The 20,403-nt window shown below is 36.0% G+C and overlaps 1 protein-coding gene across 17 annotated transcripts in view; it reads right to left on the reverse strand.

Annotated features, from left to right (window-relative positions):
- Positions 1-20,403, reverse strand: part of PAM (peptidylglycine alpha-amidating monooxygenase) — a 123,989-nt gene that overhangs the window by 37,835 nt on the left and 65,751 nt on the right. For all 17 annotated transcript variants that reach the window (XM_039566552.1, XM_039566560.1, XM_039566558.1 and 14 more), the window contains 7 exons: positions 15,792-15,877; positions 14,030-14,113; positions 5,310-5,358; positions 4,766-4,833; positions 3,096-3,176; positions 2,915-2,991; positions 2,526-2,629 (listed from right to left, as the gene is read on the reverse strand). In XM_039566552.1, coding sequence (XP_039422486.1) covers positions 2,526-2,629; positions 2,915-2,991; positions 3,096-3,176; positions 4,766-4,833; positions 5,310-5,358; positions 14,030-14,113; positions 15,792-15,877 — 549 coding nt within the window. The remainder of the gene's footprint in view (positions 1-2,525; positions 2,630-2,914; positions 2,992-3,095; positions 3,177-4,765; positions 4,834-5,309; positions 5,359-14,029; positions 14,114-15,791; positions 15,878-20,403) is intronic.

Consider the following 20,403-nt stretch of genomic DNA (forward strand, 5'->3'; position numbering starts at 1 on the left):
ACATGTTCTGATGAAATATGACAGAGCTATATCATTCATTACATTACTATTCACTTACTTCTCTGCAAATCTTGGACAAATGTAATTTGAAATTGTTGCAAATAACATACATGTTTCATTCAGCGGCTATTTTTTATGACAAATCTTCCCCCTTTCCCCATCAAGTGCATTCATTTATTGCCCAATCACATGGGTTCTAATACTGCAAAACTATTTTCATTACATATCTAGATACCCTAAGTATGTCTTAAAGAGAACATAGCACTGTTATCTTGAGAATAACTTGTTTGTAAGCTTCTGTAACAAAAACATGAGTGCAAGGGGAATGATAAAACACCAGCAAAATTCAGCTCTTTGATAAATGTTGTGCATGTACTTGAAACAGAAGTGGCTCTTCTGTACTGCTACATAATCTTGTCTTCAACAGAAAAAACAGCTGGCACAAGAAAGTTTCTCTTCTGAAAAATATTACTTTGTAAAGCAGAGTATATATGGCCTCTTTACAACTGTGGTCTGTTTCTTCCTCTAGAAGAGGAACCTTCCTCTAGGTTACTATCTTCTGTTTAGAGCTACAATCCTGACAATGAATAAGCTAGGACTTTAAAAGAAATGTTCATAAAATACAGGGGTTTACACCAAGATTTTTTAATTATCTTTCACAATTAAACAGTGAGCCTACACTCATTAAAAAAATACAGAGGTGGTCTATTAGCTGTTTGCAAAAGACATCAGTGCTGACTTTTCCAGCAGCATTCTGCAGCATTCATTTATTCACCATAGAAACAACAATGACACAAGCCAGAGGGGAGAGAGGGAAACATGGGAGAAGAGACTGTTTCAAAAGGGGAACTGGTTATTTTTCCATGAGCTGGAAGTTTTAGCATCCTTTGGAGACCACAAAAATGAGACTCTGACTGGGCAAGTTCTGCTTAAGCTTTTAGAAAGCATTAACTTCACTGTTGGACCTCCAATATCCATCACTGAAATTGCTTCCTCTTTAAGACTCCAGTAGAAAACGGGATGTGGAAACTATACAAGCTGTGGTTCACCTGACACACTACTGAGTTTAAGTATTTGTGGTGATTTAATTTCAGGTGGCAGTTAAGTACTGTTGCTCACTGCCCCCACTCCTGCCCTCCCCAAAAGCAAAGCAAAACTTGTGATAAAATATAATAATACTATATAGTAATAAATAAATAATAGTAATACTAAAAATAATAATGACAATACTAATAAACAATATGGCAAGATTAATACAATGCACATTCATATATTATAGTGCAAATAAATAATAATAACTGAATAAAAAGAGTAAAATAATTATCATAATTATAACACCATATTATCATAATAATAATACTGTAATGAAAAGGACTGAGAGTTTCCCCACTGAAAGCACACTTGTACATTGAAAGAAAATACCATAATTGTCCTAAGACTGTTTCTTAAACTGTAAGGATTATTCAACCAATAGAAACTACTTTGGGGAAAGTTAAAGAAACATGACAAACTTTTTGAACTTCTGAATAAAGGTCAGCAGTTGAATTAAAGTTTTATGTTTTTAATGTCATGATATTTGTAAAAACTTCTTCTCAACTCAAAATTCAATTTGAATTGAAACGAAAAATATTTTCCAGCTGTTACTCATCACTATTTTAACTGCCCAGTGGAAGGTGATAAATCCATGTTGAATCCTTACCCCTCTACTGAGATGCAATCTTAGGGTACTCAGTGCATAAAAATCTCTTTCCTTGGAATGCTGCAGCACACACTCCCAGAACGATGAGATTTCCACAGGTCATCTTTGTATCTCCACATATGCATTAAATTACAGTTCAGAGAACCAGAGCCAGCTAAAAGAGTATGAATATTATATCTATTTTTATAGCTATATTTGTCCTCTTGATCTTACAGGGCTGTGTCTGTCACCTGCAGCTGAATAGCATCAGTGACTAACACAGTTCAGATTTTCCTATTTATTATTATAGTCATTTCTGGTTTGATTGTTTTTTATAAAAGCCTGTATATTTTTACACTGAAAAAAGGTAATTGCAGTATTAGTCCAGATTTTTTAAGGCTAGATTTTGCCACAGGTCAAAATATCAGAATTTTATAAGCTTCTATAAATTTTCTTTCTGAAATAACAGAGACAATTGTGAAGCCTTATTATTTCACTTTAAACAGTTAATAATGTCAATATACTAAAAAATATATTTTCTACAATTGATATTCTGAATCCTTCTGTAGGAACAGATCAGCCCAATATCTGAGTAAGTTGTTTGGCAGCCTAGCTTCACTTCAGAAGTGTTCTGAACACTTCAGCAAAGTGAATATTCATGTAAGTAACATCAATGAACATTGTGTAGAGTTAAATCTTAAGGAGACCAGACAGCGTAACAAAACATTCTGATAGAAATTGTTTCTTAGAATTACCTTGGAAGAAGACATGAAACAAAAACATTTCTACATATAACAAATACCCCAGAAAAAACAGTTAGGAAATGGAGCAAATAAATAAAATTTACCCTATATGTGTCTCTGTAGTTCTGCCTTCCCCAGTGAACACACATCTGGCTGCTAGGATATCATTATAGCTAACATCTACTGGATATTCCACGGGATAGAATGCCTGAAAGAAAGGATGATTCACTACAATCAGTGAAAGTGCTTCATATTCTCTGTGTCAATAGACACTGATGAGAAAGACAGTGCTATATCTCTGAAATGACTTTTGCATCATAATCTAACTGTGGTAATACTTAGCAATATTCACTTCCAGGAGCACAACAGCACATAACCAGTGGAAATACCATGACGTAAATCTGTGGACATGTGATTTCCAATTCAGCTTCTCAGTTTGAAACAAAGATAATTAAAATTTACATTCTGAACTAAAAGAAAGAATCCAACCAACCTGTGGTAGTTGCGGGCTCTGTCTACCAATCAATGTCCATTGACCGTTTCTTACTCTGTAGCCACTCACTACTTTACCTATAAGATATCAATATGCATGAGAAGTGAGATGTACTTAAAAAAATACATTGCAGTGCCAACATTTTTCTGTTAAGTATTTGATATTCCTATATTACTCTTACCTAGTCTGTGTGTATGAACTCTGTAGGCAAAAAGGTGCATTGGAGACCTTTTGTAATGGCAGGCAATGTCTGCATCAACCACTGTGAAAATAAACAATGACAATAAACAATGACAAACAGATCATTTATCAAACAGAGAAAAGCTGAATTACTGTACTTCATTCAGCATGGTTTACAAAAAGTATACCTATACTGGACAACAGATGATTTCAAAAGATAATAGATAATATCTTATACTTCTGCAGTGTCCATCTCAAGACATCTGCAAAGAAAAACTAATAAAATATAGTGCAGGTTACTTGAAAATTACTTACTCAGCTGCCATACATATAAAATCTTTCTGGCTGAAAGCCAGAAGAACTTCTTCTGATAAACAATACTGCTATTTAACAAAATACAGTAATACATTTACTTACAGACTATGTTGAGGGATGCTTAACATAAACACAACTATGGTAAATGGTCTACTCAGGGGAAAATTAAAATAAACTGGTATAATTTTAAACTGATACAATTTACAATAAAGTCTTGATTATAAAGGCCCAGACCTAATTTAGGGTTAGACGAGAGACTTTGTCAGAGAAGTGCTGAACAAAGTTTACAGGGTAGTACTTGTGTTAGCACCTAAGGAAGAGCCTACAGAAAAATCCCAATGCCTTTCTGAGAGATATCTCCACATTTCCTGTTTTAACAAATTTCACGCTCCACTTAAGGGCTGTAAATTTGACTGAACATAAGAACGCAGTTATCAGCAACCACAGAACTGTTTGCCCTTTTCGCTCACCCTCCCAGTTGTAAAATTAAATTCCTACACTGATCTAATATGCTTGGAGGCAGTGGGGGTTTAATTTGGTATGTTTTCATGTTGGAGAGCAAAATACTTTTCATTTCAATTCAAATTTAAGAATGTTTCAAGTTGCTGAATTCACTAAACAATTGGAGTGAGCTGAGCAGTCAACCACCTCATCCTATTTAGGCAGCTAGCTGTGAATGGGACAAATGGTGTTCTTGGTTATCTACTTTAAAATTTTGGTATAGCAGAGTAAAGTCAGTGTTCAACTTCCTTAAACAGAACAGTCTATGCTAACTGGAATAAAGGATATTGGGAGTTCCAAGCTGAGTTTCACATAGAATTCAGGATTCTGAATAAAAACTGTTCAGAAACTTCCTATTACCATTTTTTTCCAGCATTTTGACCTTTTAACCTACTAGGAACACAGGAATAAAATTCTTAAATAGCAGCTCCTTACCGGTAGAAATTAATTTTGTAAAACTGAAGTCTTAATAGATCACAAATCTCATGAATGACAAATACAGATGAAGCAGAGTGCAAAACAGTTTATGGCTTTTTAGAGGGGAGAGGAGGAATTAGAAAATAGGTAGGGCATTTTTTGTAAAATATTAAGATGAAAATAAATTAAAGAAATAGTCATTATTAGTTGTACAATATTGTGTTTATACAGCATTGATTGCCTTTACTGATGTAGTCATAGGGAAATAGGATACAATCTTCAACGTAACTATTTTTTCCATCATTTGTTCAATCAATCAAATAATTAGTTTGTCCATCTACATATCATCAAGCCTCTGCCAAATTTTCTTACACAATAAGCAATAAATATAGATCAGATGCTGAAATTATACAATCACTTAGTAAAATGATGACTCACCTTTCTCGCCTGGTGGTATGACCGTGTTCACAGACATCATAAGATACATTCCAGCAATCAAAGGCTGCCTGCAATGCAAAACCCAAGCTCTGGTAAACAAGTCTGTAAAACACAACTGCAAGTGACTCAATATGCAATACCATTTGGCACCACTAATTTCTAAACATGGGATTACATCTGAAACAGATGTACTGAAAAAGAAGCTGTTTCACAGCAGTTCCCCTCTCCCTCCCTTTTTCGCTACCTTTTCTAAAGCATTCTCTGCAAAGTATGGGAAATAGGACAAAGCTATCATCTGTGTAATTGCTGTTCTCATCCCAGACTTCTAAATATGAAGCTCTTAAACTGGATTAACTCGGTACTCATAGCACAGCTATGTCCAGTTTCTTAGCAGAAATGAAAATTTTTGCCAACAGATGACACGACTTCGAAATTCTTAATATTGTGAAGTATGTATTATTTTTATTTCATATGGTTTCAAAGGAATCCACACTTTATGTTCCAATGAAATAAAATATAGGTAAGCAATTTTAAAAATACTCACTTTTGGTGTGTCAGATGTAAAGTTACACCAGAGCAGTCCTTGTGTTTATCTGTACAAATTGTGAAACAGTTTAATCGTTAGCAACTGAAACCCTGCAAATTACTACATATAAATACGATTTTTCTGGTGTGTAAAAAATACCAGAAGACAGAACACATTTTAATCTTACTGTGCACAGTAAAACTGCTATACTGTGAAAATACTACTCAAATTTGCTCAAACTTGAACACCTCAGTACTGCATATGTAGCAATCCTAATACAGAAAAATAACTTTGGTGGATGAAAACTGCTGTATTAGAAAATGTAGATCTCTATGAACTAGTATCTGGGAAATGAAACAGTATCATGTTTACACTAGCAGAAAAAGTAGTTTTGTTTCAAACAAATTTATATTTTGATCAAAGTTAGAAAAATGAAAGATTTATGAAAAGCAATGATTTTAGCCACTAATAATGCAGCTGCCAGAAATCCTTGTAATAAAAGTCATCAGGTGAACTTGATATACCAATACAGACAGCAATTCTGCTTAAAATTGGATATGCTAGAAGGCAAGTAAAAATAGATGATTCATTTGTCAGTGTACTGTATCATCATTAGCTGATGTGTTTGACATTTCAATTTAATGACCCAGTTGTGTTGATAGTTACTCAATTATAGTTGGTCATCTGGGAGTTCAATCTTTGTTCCTTTTTAAGCAAGTTTCTTTTTCTTATGGTTTATAGCAATAATAGCTGTAGCTAGAAGATGGATCTAACTCCAAAGCAAGTAAGCAGAACATTCTAAAAAAATATCCTCCAACAGTGTATGTTTCAGGTAAGAATGAGAGCAGAGTAGCTATGGATCTGGTGACAAGTGGTAACTTCTGAGAGTTTTTCCTCCCATCAATAGCCAGATTCCAAACTGAAAAAGTAGTACATTTGAACAGAATAAAGGACAATGAGCAGAGTGGGAAACTTGACAGAGTAAACTTGACAGGGAAACTTGACAGAGTAAAAACTACCAGTTCAGTTTTTCAGATGCTAGCTATTTCCGTCACACCACCTCTCACTATTAAGGGATAATAATCAGTTTGCTTTTCACCATTACTGATAGTAGAATTTGCTAAAATTTGTTTTCAGTATGTTCACAATGTAGATCTGTAAACTAATGTATGTGTTATTCAAGTGAAATAGTTGCTAACACAATTTCACTGGGTTCTCATAATGCTCATCATCATGGCATCTACAAATTCTTAGTTACTCCAGCTCTGTGCATCCCAATAAATACTTTTGGATTTAAAAATCTGAATCAGTATACAACAGTTGTACCTTTAAAAATAGCGACAGAAAAGGGAAGTCTTCATTGTACACAGAAAAGAAAAATAAGAACAGTAGCTCTTTCATCAAGACTACCTACAAATGTACTTGCATTGAGTAAGTACCATTCCAGATCATGCACTAGTTTTCAATTACAGGAAATAAATGTTTCTTCCAAATGGCCAAATCAAGCATCCAGAAGTGCCCAAAAGAATAAGCTATTAGGAAAAAAGAAGGGGAATGGTAAGAAAATATTCAAGAGAAAATGAAATTCAACTATTTGTACATGGTTTTAGAAAAAGTTCAAGATACCTATATACTGTTCATCCTCTCCCAGCAGGCAGCTTCACTCACAATCTCAATACTTCAGTGTTTGCTACAAAGGTCTTTGTAAAGTGTCTTTTGCTCCACCCTCCTAATTTCAAACTAAATTTTTGTTATTTATATAACACAGGTGATGCTGCAGAACTCAGTTTTTTATAAGTTTAGTATAGTTAGAACTCTGCACTACATCAATTTCAATGGAAATTGGAAAACACTTGCTTCCTTTCAGAATATTATTACTTAAAGAAATAAAATTATAAAATTTAAAATGCAATCAGTGATATTAAGTCTCTCAGTTTTGGAATTTTATTTGAAAACATCACTATTCTATCTTTTGAACACTGCTGCAAAATCATCCCCAAACCGTCAAAGTAATTTCATATTTGAAAAATTTAGTCCTTACGTCACAGTGTCTCTTTAAGAGTAGCACCATAGGAGGAAGGAAAAAAATTCCAACACATTTCAGTTTGGCAATATTAAAGTATTTTGAAACAATCTGAATTTTCAGAGCACAGAAAAAATTTTAATCAGCATTTTCATCTAAATAGAGCAATTTAAAAATGAACTGAAGATAGCTGGAAACTTCTAATTGCTACTATATATGGTAACCATCTAAATCAGTATCAGGGGAAGCATAAATGAACTTCTGGCACAAGTATCTGATCTGCAGTGCTGTGTTAAGAGTGAAAAAATGGACGGATAGATTAGTCTAAACCTTTCAGAAATTCCTACAGTGCTTTATAATTCTGTTTGTAGATACATTTAGCCATAACTGAAGTAAATGTTTTTCTAACAACTACAGAGGGATGCTGGAACTGATGTTTCCCTGCTTCTTCTTCCTTCAGTTCACCTCTCTGAAACACTCAAAGCTCGAAACACTTCACCCAAGAACGCTGACCACAGGGAGATCATGCCACTTCCCTTTTGCAAATTCTCTTCAAGCTTCACTATCTGACCTAAGCTTGTCCAGCTTATCTAACTACTTTGATTTCCTTGTTTCAGCTATTCAGTAAATAAGCACTGCTCTGGGACAAAGAAGCTACTAGCTACTATTTGCCATATGACAAAGACTGGAAAATGCATTTTTATATACTTCAGAAAGTAGGTTCAAATGAAAGCAAATTGTCTATGCAGAGTTTCCAACTGAAATAAATACTGAAGTTGTGCTCGTGTATGTCTTTTGTGTTCTGTGCAAATATAACACAATCATATTAAATATTCCCTGCTTTTATTTACCCATGTCAAACAAAGCCAATGGTGCATGTTAAACCGGCTTCATATTTTAAGTATTTAATTTTTAAAAATTGTGCATGACAACATTGGAATAACCATTCCAAGTTTAACTGCCAATAAATGTTTAAATTAGTTAAAAAGAATCACCTATGCTACTCCTGTTTATAATGTTTTCTAGAAGAAATATCTCAAATATCAGAAATACTCAACAGTTTTTCAAATTAAATACACCTGACATGAAGGCAAATTATCCTAAAGAGAAACACTCTCCTTCTGTAAGCTGATTTTGCTAAGAATTTCTGAAGCAAGTCTGACAGACTTTCTGCTAATCTGTCTATCCTGATCTACAGTCCTGAACTCTTTAATTACATGCATGACAATCTGCCACAGAACATTGAGACTTCTAGGACTTCCTAGATGCTTAAAATTGCATGGTTTTTTATTCATAAAAACAAACACTCTTCAAAACCTATTTTCTTTGCGCTCTGAGTATGTTATAAATTATTGAGCACTCTGCTCAAACTATTTATTCAGCTTCTTCATTGCTCTACTTCTAGTATTTCATAGGAACAGTGTAGTACTCATACGTGACTAGAATACTTATAAGCTTTCACTGTAACAGAATGGCAAATTTTATGAAGCTCCAAACCCCTTGTTATTTCAAAGTCAGAACTTGATTTGTACCTGAATCTCCATACACAGGCTCAGAATTGGCTTTGCTTCATTCAAAATAAGTAGCCTCAAAGGTAAGCACAACCTCTGAGAAAGGCAATTCCAAAGCTAATGCCCATGGGGAAGTAACTTTCTACAAGTTATATTTAAAAAGCAAAAACATGCAGCACAAAAATGAACTTGAGGTCCCAGTGAAGCATGAGACAAGTTCGGTATATTGCATTCAATATTGGTATCTAATATTTGATACATGAAACTACCTTAATTTTTTTTTCTCATCTAAGTCAAGGTGTTTGCACTTGCTGATCTATCCACTCATCCAATATCAATTCAGTAAAATTCTACCTTTTTTCAATCCGTGAAAAACAAAATGCAAACACAGACTCCCCAGTGACATTTTCAGAACTTACTTTCCAAAAAGAAAGGAGGCAAACAATTGTTGATCTTGGTTCAATATAAATTTTTTAACATATGAAGACCTCATAAAGGTCAGAGATGACCGATTTGCTAAAATAATATATCATAGCCATGAATCTCTGTGAATATGTAAAGCTAACTTTATTCAAGACACTAGCAGATTCAAGAGAGTATCAAAGAGAAGGCCATTGAATCTAATGTCTAGAATAATGTTCAAATGACAACATACAATTCACATGCTTATGAGGAAAAACATCTTTTTAAGATCTACTAACTTGGTGGCCAAAACTAGTTACTCTCCCCAACCAAAAAAAACAAACCCTAAGACAAAACTAAGAACCCTACACCTCACTCAGAAAAGCAGGTCCATCTATGTTATTATATGTAATGTGGGTAACATAATTCTTGCAGGGAATGATAGCAAGGAGAAATAAATCAGTGAAAAGGTGGGGATTAAAAGAAGAAGCTGAGAATGCAATATTGTTCACTGTGCGACAAAAGAGAGAGAACAGGAAAGGGAATGAAAAAAAACCAAAGCTGAACAGAGATCCAAGAATTCCCCATAAATTTGCTCTAAAAATATTGACAAAAAATTATAAATTGCTTCAAACAATGCAACAGTTGCACATATACAAATGACAAAATGGGAAAACCTTCCATACAGAACAGCTAAAAGACCTATCACTGATAACTTTTAAACACTGATTCTTGAGGATAGCAATTATATTCTTACACATGCTGGAAAGGAGTAAGAGAATAATATGGCAGATTAGAAACAACGTTAGTCTTTGTTACACAAAGTGAAGGAAAAAAAACATTCTAGGGATTAGAAAAAAACCCACGTTTTTTAAAATTCAGATTCAAAGGTGCTTACATAGAAGAATAAAACAAGACCACGGTGACAACTGCACTGCGTATTACTACAGCCTAAGTTCAAAGCTGACTGGGTCCCTTTGCAGACCTAAAGATGGCTAGATTTACTTTAATTTGAATCTGAACTATAAACACTTATGAATATATAAAAAGGCAGACAAATTTCTGACAACTTTTTAATTGTTACACAACTGTATCCATTATTAGACATAACTCCACAATAATTTTTGCTTTTACAATATAAAACGCAAAGAAAATGAAATAGGGAAATGAATATTTTTCTAAGATGGCTCTTTACACATTTTTTTGTAGAATGTATTTTTGGTTCTCCAGCTAAATTTTAATATGTTTACTTTAGACAAGGTACAGTAAGTTTTATTTTCTTATCTTAGCAGAAAGTGTGTATCTACATATGCATTCTTAGCTCAGGATTATAGGTAAGAAGGGATGGAAAGTGAATTCATTTACTACCTGGTTAATGAAATGAAAAATATTCTTTTTAGAAAGAGTTGAACATGAGAGTTGATGATTTTAACTATGGCATTTTTTCCCCCCAGAATTGATAGGAAATAGATTTGGGTGCTAATGCATAAATATCTTACTACAGCAAGTCAAATATTTTATATTTGCAATTTCTTGTAAGTCAGAACTCTGAACAATTTGGAATCTTTGATGTACTACTGAAAGAATGACAAGTTAACTGAGCATATTTCATCATTTATCTTCTGTTCTAAATTGCAACAACTGCATGTGCTTACACACAAACTTCAGTGACTGTATTCTTATGCTTTGATGAGCCGTGGTTATCAACAGACATCTCACTACAAGAAAAATACCTTTAGGTTATTCCTGAAATTTAAAAATACTTGTGAAACTAGTTGAAGATTATGCATTGAATATCTTTGAACACTACTGTGAAGGTTTAGGACGTTTTATTAGATTTACGTTACATTTTTCTCTACTGGAATTTTCACAGGTAGGAGATATTAAAAACACTTTTTCTCACAAATGGCAGAAAAGAGAGATTTTTTACTTTAAAAATACGATCACAGACTACCAAGCAAAAAGCACTGAAAAATGGGAGGGCATTCTGTCACACTCATGACACTGGTGGACACTCATGACACACTCCTACATCATAATTCTATCAGTCCACACTTCTCAAACATCGTAATTTTGCAGGCTCATATCTATGGCATTTCTAAGTCCTGCACATATATTCCAGGCAAAAAATAAGGAAGTCTACTGCAGAGGGTCTGCTGGGGGTGTAAAATGATATTTTAATTTCAGGTGATAATTTCTTTCACTGCAGTTTCTCTGTGTATGCAACTGGGTTGAATAGAAGCTTTGACTAACAAGTCAGGTTGTTAATAAAAATTTCCAAAGACATTCTCAACTAGTGTGCAATGACGGTTACTGAGCTCATTTGTTTCTTTTTTTAATAACTATATACTCATATATTATACTTAAGAGTGAAAATGAACAGTGAGAACTCTCAAACAGTGAGAACTCTCAATGTCCCCAAGCAATAATGAAGAGCAGGCTGTCAATGAATATGGTCTCTTTAGAGGTTTGCTACTTTAATTATTCAGGATTTTAGCAGGCAAAGAATCCCAAGGGTTGTAAGGGTCCATCTGAACTCCGCATGAAAATCAATTCTTTCAATTTCAGTTGTGCACATTTGCAAATATGCTCTCAAACAGTGGTGGCACCCTCAGTTTATTCCTTCCTCATCCTCTACCAATACTGCCATTAAGCCATATTATATCTTCATGTCATGGCAGAAACCATACCTTCTGCTTCAGACAGTGCTGCTTAAAATTCTAGCTAAGTATTGCCCAAACCTTGCCAGAGATGCACAGAATAGAGGCTGCATGGCATTGGGAAGCTGCACCTACCTGGTAACTTCTCCATTCTAAACCAAGTAGAGTCTGTGGATCATTTATCATGATACCACAGAAGGACAGAGAGGCCACAGGCATAGCTTGACCTACTGTTGTAATGCATATTCCTCCCTTAATTTTTTTGTTCTTTTTCAGCTTTCTCTTCTTTCAAGCCCAACATTTTCATTATCACTTAGGCCACAAGGATCTTCACATTCTTGTTTAAATCCCACAGCAGTAATGTATGATGGATGAATTCCATGGGAATGACAACCCACACATTTTTTGCTCTTGATGACCATAGAGGCCGTAACCCAAAACCTCCACACAGGATGCGATTTACAGAGTAAAAGCAAGAATATATGCACCTCAAAAGATGTCTGAACAAGGCGCTTTAAAGAACAAAGTACAACATGAAATATAAACAAATAAATAAATTAATTAAATAATCCCCAAAAATCACCACCAATATGTCAATGTGAATTAATGAAATTCAAATTTCCCAAATCCCAGCTCATTATATGGTCTGGATGAGCACTGAGGTGGACTGAACACCAGCTGAATGATTTTCTAGTTGGAGGATGGCAACTAGCAGTATAGCCCAGGAATCAATACTTGAGCTCCAGTCCTGTTCAACATCCTCATTAATGACCTGGATGATGGGGCAGGTGCACCCTCAGCAATTGCAGATGACACCAAACTGGGGGAAGTGTGTGATGCACCAGACTGTTGTGCTGCCATCCAGAGGGACCTGGACCGGCTGGAGAGAGGGGCTGACAGGAACCTCATGAAGAGCAAGGGGAAGTGCCAAGTTGCCTTGGAAGACCTGTGCATGTGGGAAGGTACAACCCTAGGCAACAAAAAGCTAGGAAGCAGCTTGTCACCAAAGGACCTGGGGGTCCTCAGGCTGAGTGTGAGCTGGCTGTGTGCCCTTGCTGCAAAGAAGGCAGATGGTGCTTTGTGCTGCATCAGCCAAAGCAGGGCCAGCAGATCAGTAAAGGGGATCCTGCCCCTCTGCTCAGCACTGATGAGGCCGCACCTGGAGTTCTGTGTCCAGTGCTGGGCTCCCCAGTGTGAGAAAAACATGGACAGTGTCCAGCAAAGGGCCACAAAGATTATGAATAGACTGGAGCATCTCTCCTATGAGAAAAGGCTGGGAGAGCTGGCACTCGTCAGCCTAAAGAAGAGAAGGATCAGGAGGGAATGTGCAAAGAACAGGGAGCCAGGCTCTTCTCAGTGGTGCTCAGTGATAGGACCAGAGGTGATGGGCACACGCTGAAACATGGGAGGCTCTCGCTGAACATCAGGAAACTTTTTCACTGTGTGGGTGACTGAGCACTGGCAGATGTTGCCCTATGGTGTTTCTACCCTTGAATATACCTGGACATGGGCCTGGACAACAGGCTGCACGTGGCCCTGCTTGAGCAGGGAGGGAATGGACCAGATCACTTCCAAAGGTTTGTTTCAACCTCAACCATTACGTGATTCTGTGAAACATTCAATGACAAGTATAAGCATATTGCTATGCTTGAAATGAGTGTTTCATCTTTAAAAAAAACCAAAAAACCAAGCCAAACAAAGAAACAAAAAATACATTGTCTCCATGAATTACATTTTTTCCAAACACAAATACCATGACAGATTGGCCAGTAAATATAATCTGTTCAAGTAAAATGACAGGTTAAGTGTGTTCACACCTCTTTGTTTCAACTTGATTAAAGAAAATGCTGAATGATATATGGAAACCTCAACTTTCTCCCCCAAACTTAAAATTATTAATCTGCTTCTTGATTACTTGAAATCATTTGCTCCACATTTCTTGAGGGGAAAAAAAGGTGTTCACCTTTCAAATATTTATAGTGATAAATCAAGTTTATAAAGTCAAGTTAATACACAAATTGTATTACAAATATGCCCACTGATCTTTGCAAATGGCACTAACAGAAAAATTATTTTCTAGAGGTAAATATTTTTGATGCTGTAGCTGATACAACTTACAGAGCAAATTTCCAAAATGCATACCTCTAAATGCACTAACGTCTCCGTAGTGTACCTGGAGAACAAAGTATCTGCTACCCGTTTCTCCTCCAACTCTGAATCCAACACCTAAAAGAAGTAAAATGTATTGTTTTCAGAAACAATAAAATGTAAGATAATTCACCATCACTGACCACATAAAAAAATACGAATCACTTTAATGGCTAAGAGTGAAGGGGTTGAAAATTTCAGACACCACTGAAGTGAACTTTGTCCTGAAACCCAGGAAAACCACCAGCCCATGATCCCAAACAGATCAAGAAGCTTAATTAATTAAGTTAAATAACCATAACTTAATTAATAATACATATCTGCTTTATGAAGAGAACCCTCTCAATCAAAGAACATTAATACAGATTTTATAAAAATTTTTATAAAAATTTAAATAAAAATGAAGTTTTGTCATCCATGTAAGATTTGGTGGAACTTTCATTTCTCATACAAACTCTGCATGATACAAACTAATTAACACTAACTTACTAAGAAGACATTGAGACTGATAAGAAAAAAAGATCCACAGTAAAATGTTTTTAGATTTAAATAAATATTACATGCAGAAAAAATCTTGAGGAAATTATGCAGCTATGTTACTTGATGAGAGAAGCAAGCACGGGCACAAAACACAATAGAGAAGCTTGAAATAATTTGAAATAATGAAATTCCAGTTATCAGAAAAGGATTTCTCTAACGCAATTCTACAATGAACACTTTTTAAAAGAAGCAGAGAAAGCAATTGCTTTGTATTTGGTCAGAGAATCCCACAGTAACAGGCAAAGCCAACTTACAAATGGGACTGCAGCCTCTGTGCACAAATGAGGCATCTTTGTGAATACTCCCTACAAACCTTGTATTTTTGCACAGCTTACCAACAAGGAAAGCATTACTAGCTGGGGTTTAACAGCAAAACTTCCACAGAATCCTCCAAGTACAAAACTTTTAAAGAATCCTCCATTTTAACAATTTTTTTAAACTTTACATTCTGATAACCAAATCAAGTAATATTCATGTTGTTAAGTGCGTAAATGGATTATTAAAAAAAACCAAAACATTTTCATGATATTGGTTCCTGGCTTTGAAAATGGGCAGCAAAAGATGAAAGAAAAAACACTCAAAATTCAAGATATTTTCAGATTGAGGCTATACAGATGGTAGATATTTCTAAGACCCTTAGTGGTTATTACAAAGAAGCACTTCTCCCTGTTTTGATTTAATTCAGCAGAGTTGTCTATCATGCAAGAAAATGGGTATACAAGCATGTTGCTCAACTGCATCAAAGCATCAAAAAATGAAAAACACATTAAATTGCCAATGTATACTTTAAACAGAAAAAATTCAATGTTTAGATTGAAGTTGTCTGTGCCTTCCCAACAAGCAAAAATATTTTCATGTAGTTTGTGTGCTACTGAAAGATACATAAGTGGTAACCTTCTAGTAACACGTAGTAGGAAATGCAAGATTAATGCTATATAATAATAAACATTATATTATGATAGTTATCTCTCCCTCAGCCTTTTTTACCCCTACAGAAACCCAAAATGGTATAGCAAACAGAATGACAAAAACCCGCAAGTATATTAGCTAGCATAATACATTTCATAGTTAATGAGGTTGATGTTTATACAGTTGCTATCAGTTAGACATAATGAAAATATTACAGGATGTTCCCAGATATGACAGGTGCTTACTTCCATGTCCTCCTTTTTCCCCTGCCCCTGCACACAAGAACTCAATATTAAAGGGCCAATACCTTTGGGCAGCCTGGTGGGTGGAGCATTTCTTGCCCAAGCATACAAAATATTCGATTTATCTTTGCATGTTCCTTCATCACAGTCCCTAAAAGTATGAAGAAAGAAAAGGGAATATTACTTTTAAAATTTTGAAATCAGAAACCAGCAGGTGAGTTACATGCAAAACCACTCATTTTAAGATCTATGAAGATGTTTTTGAATGTATGCTGATTAAACACAGCTCTTTTAATACAGAGTGCTTTCAGAGATATTGGTAGATGTTCCACCTTTTTTTTCCTCCCTTCACCTTAAGGCAGTGTTGGACAGCTCTGATGGGCTCTGTCAGCCTATTAACCAGTGATAGGAAAAATGAAGGAACCTTTTATGGTAATGAACTGTATGAAAATTTCTAGCATTATTGACTCAAGTGATACAAAATGACAGTGGCTGCCACATTTACAAAGAGGGACAGGACTCAGGCACAAAGCAGAAAAAAACCCCACAAGACATCAAAGCTTCAGCATAAAATTGGTTATTTAAAATTCATTTTAAAATCATCCCAAAAAGTGACAGGAGGCTGTATATGAACCCACAGATAGGAGGCACTCACGCTCTTCCCTGTACTTAATTTAAACTCATTGCTTTATGTTAATTTTTATTCCACTGCACGATTTCTTGTTTTTCAAAATAGAAAAATCACACACATACATGCACACACACAAAAAAAGAAACAATCACCAAAAAAATCCCGAACAAACTAACCAAAAAAATACAAACCAAAAACCCAAGGGAAAACAAAAAGAAAAAAGAAGAGTTTGCCAAGTAACAGGCCACAAACAGGTCACAAATATTTACAGTAACTGAGAGCTTGAGTCGTCCCTAGCCTCTGCAGCTAGCACCTTGTAGGTGACACTGAGGGTGAAGAATGAAAGACTCCCGAAGACTGATAAATTTTAGACATCTTAAATCTGCAAGAACTGGTAAACCTGAGGCAGAGACACTACCAAATCTGTAAAAGGCCAGACACAGTATACAGACAGCACAATGTACCTTGACCACATCCAAGAAGGCACATATGTGGGTGTAGGCTGCATGACCATATACGTGGATAATCAAACAAGGGACCCTAAGGAGCTTTGCAAACACCCACCTAGAATACACTTCTCCCTCCTGATCCTGAATTAGGGAAGAGGTTTATTTACAGGGTGTATTTGTACTTTCTTCCAAAGGCAAACCATCCACGGCCCTGAGCACAGAGTGTAGAAGTCATTCCACAGGTGCAGCATACACAGTAAGACTTTTAGAAAGCCTCACCCTGAAACTATTCAGACTACATCAACTGACCCAAACCAGATGTGATGAAGGTTGGCACCAATGCCAGTATTTCATTCTAAACCAAAATGGTACATCCCCTGCTCTGTTTATCACTGCTTGTAAAAAGACACCTGGGAAAACCTTTGTATATGTAAGGCATGGTTTCAGTCACCTGAAATTCTGGGGAAAACAGAGTGCCACACAGTGTGAGGAAGAGCATAAAAGACCAGGACACCTAGCAGATGAAGGCTCAATCATGTTCCTGTTACGGATGGCTGAGCCATATGTGCAAATGACGATGATGATTTCCAGGTATCTCTCAGAGATAACCAGCTCTTCTGGCATGTATATCAAACCACCTCAGCAGGACATTATGTACTTCTTTGATCCCAGTGAGCCTTATTGCAGCGTAGCTACTGTATTTATTTCATGAAAGCTTTGCTATAATCATGAAAGCATCAAGAGAAAAGGGAACACACCACTTCTTTTATAGTAGTTATACCCACAACATGTATTTCTAGACCTTCATAACTAACAGTTTGGTCACTTTCCCCTTCAAACACACCCACATCCCAAAGGACAATCAAAACTTACCTCAGAGTAAGTGAAATGTTTTGATAGATGCAGCTGCAGCTGAAAACTATGCAGCTTCCCACTGCTACTACACAAAAAACTCAAGAGACTTCAGAGATCTAACCCGGTATTGAGCTGCACGATTTGGAAATGTGTTGAAGAGATTGTTTAGGAGGAATGCCAGAAGGAACTTTAAGCACAGTCACAGCTTTACCACCACACTTTGGGCCAGACAGTCTTTATTTATACCACAGTATTTCTAAGAACACATTAATTAGGAAAAAACCTGTGCAGGTTGTTTTCAAACTGTCTTCCTGAGATGCTACCAGAATGGAGGGGGAAGACAGCAGGGGACAAAGATGAAATACAGACACTGCTCTTTCATTTTGTTTAAAAAATGGTCAACTCTCTCATTTAGCCACCAATTATAATCTTGAAACATCAAGTTTTCAGGAAAAAACAAACCTAGAGGAGATTGCAAAGAAGAGATAAGATAAACAGATTGAAATGCAGGGAGCTACTAAAACATAAAAATTTAACAAACAAAATCACTGAAAGTCATAGCTTCTTTACATACAAAAATGAGATTCTAAACAGAATGAGTGACACAGAGTACCTTAAAAATGGATTACAGCTGCATATTACTCAATCTTTTTCTAAAAACTGATTTTGACTCAAAATTTGGGATTGAGGCGGGTAGGGGAGAGCTTACTGACTACTTCTTGGATCTTTGCGGTTTTTGCAAACTCTCCTGGACTTCCCAAAGACATTCTCCCCAATCTTGGGTCAGTTCAAAAACTGTTTTCATTAATGGCACTGGGGTTTTGACTGATTACCTAGACTGAAAGTAAAATATTTCACTATGTCAGCAAGACCACTATTTGGCTATCCCTTCAGCATATTTGCATTGGTTATGGTAAAAAATAACTTCTTTTATTTCTTTCTCTATTATACTGTACTCCTCAGCACTAACTAAGGCTTTAAAAAAAGGGTAATTGAGGTGACTGAGTAAGACAAATCATCATTTTTATCTCTTGAATGTTGCAGACCATTCTAGGGCAGTGGCAATGGTAAGAAACTACACCCAAAAATACAATTCTTTCTACTGTCCCCACTTTCCCCCATGCAACGAAATAGAAGTCCTTCACTGAACCAGTCATGACATCTTTTGCAACCTCTACTGAGCTATTGATGTCAAGGGCTTCCAGAACCATTCTTTCCTGCCAACAGAAACAGCTAGTCTGATAGAAACATTACTGGGTTGTCATCTATGACCTGTACTTATACATTCATTTGCGTTAGATAACTATTTAAAGTTGCCATGCCTGATCTCAAAATACAGGCTCTGTCTATGAATCAGCTCATTCATGAGAGTTTATTTCAGCGTTAGGTTTGACACAGCACAAGACCTGTCTTGCCAGGAGACCCACAAATTCTGAATAATTCAACATTTTCTTTTAAAGCATTCAAGTGCATTCCTGATTATCTACAGAGAATCTTAACTTTCGATCAATCAGTGCAGGCATGTTATTTCAATTTCAACACAGTTTGTCAGCTCAGGCAAAACTTGCCATTGCGGCTGAACTGGTTTTAGATTAATTGTGATCAAGGAATGGAAGCAGCTACACCATTTTTTTAGTGCACTGAGCAACACCTGAGGCAATGAGCCCTGGGAAACCACTTTTTTTTTTTCCTGTGGAAAGGCCTGTGTATTTCAAGAAGGGAGAATAACATTTAGGATTTGTTCAGATAAAAATTCTACCACATTGCAGTGAAAGATGAAACCAGCACAGCTTCCATACAATTTGACAGCCTTTATGAAGGCCAGGGACATTTGCAGGAATAGTGTCAAATTATAAAGGGCAGCAGGCCAGATGGGCATCACAGATTTTGGCTTAGTGCTGCTATGGCGAAAGGGCAGCTAACCCCAACAGAGTCATCTGGATGCTTCTCATTCCTCCTCACTCAAAACTGGCCTGAATGAAACGTCACACCTCAGGAAAACTAATTTTGACCTTGCATTCTGAATGTTCCTAACAGCCTATTTTTCCATAATAAAACTAATCCACATCATGACGGTAAGAGAAGTAGCTCTTGACTTGCAAAAGCATATGTAACTAATATTGCCAGAACTTTGAAAAAGAAACTAAGAGACAAAAAGATCTATGTGGCATACCTTAATCTAATAAAAGCTGGCTCTGTAAAGATGTTGACCACGTAAAAAGTAAGGATCCTTGCTAAAGAAGCCTTACAGCAGCCTGCTCAAACAACCATTCTTTCCCTACTAGATGGAAGAGCAAGAGAAGTCATCACTTGTGAGCCTTCAGGTAACAAAAGGAACAGCAAATAATCAAACAAAATGAACAACAATAAAAACCAGTAACATACAGTCATCAGAATTACTTTAACAAAATCAGGTTAGAACTCTCTAGCACTCTTCAGTCTATTTTATGTAGAAAACACGTGATCATCTTTCTAGCCTGCAAATAACTGTGGGCAGAGCAACATAAAAAGCTGCAAACTGCTGCAAAACCAGGGATGTGAAATGATGAGACACTGAATGAAGAGCTTTCATTTTGAGAATGCAAAGCAAACACAAAACCTCAGAAACTACACATTAAAAAAAAGGCAAGATCTCATCAAAACCTGCATATGAAAAATTGGAAATAGTAGATTTAAACACAACACTATTGTATTGGGTCTGGCTAAGATGGAGTTAATTTTCCCCACAGCAACCCTCATGGT

The sequence above is a fragment of the Corvus cornix genome, chromosome Z, assembly GCF_000738735.6.
Source record: "Corvus cornix cornix isolate S_Up_H32 chromosome Z, ASM73873v5, whole genome shotgun sequence".
Classification (NCBI taxonomy): domain Eukaryota; kingdom Metazoa; phylum Chordata; class Aves; order Passeriformes; family Corvidae; genus Corvus; species Corvus cornix.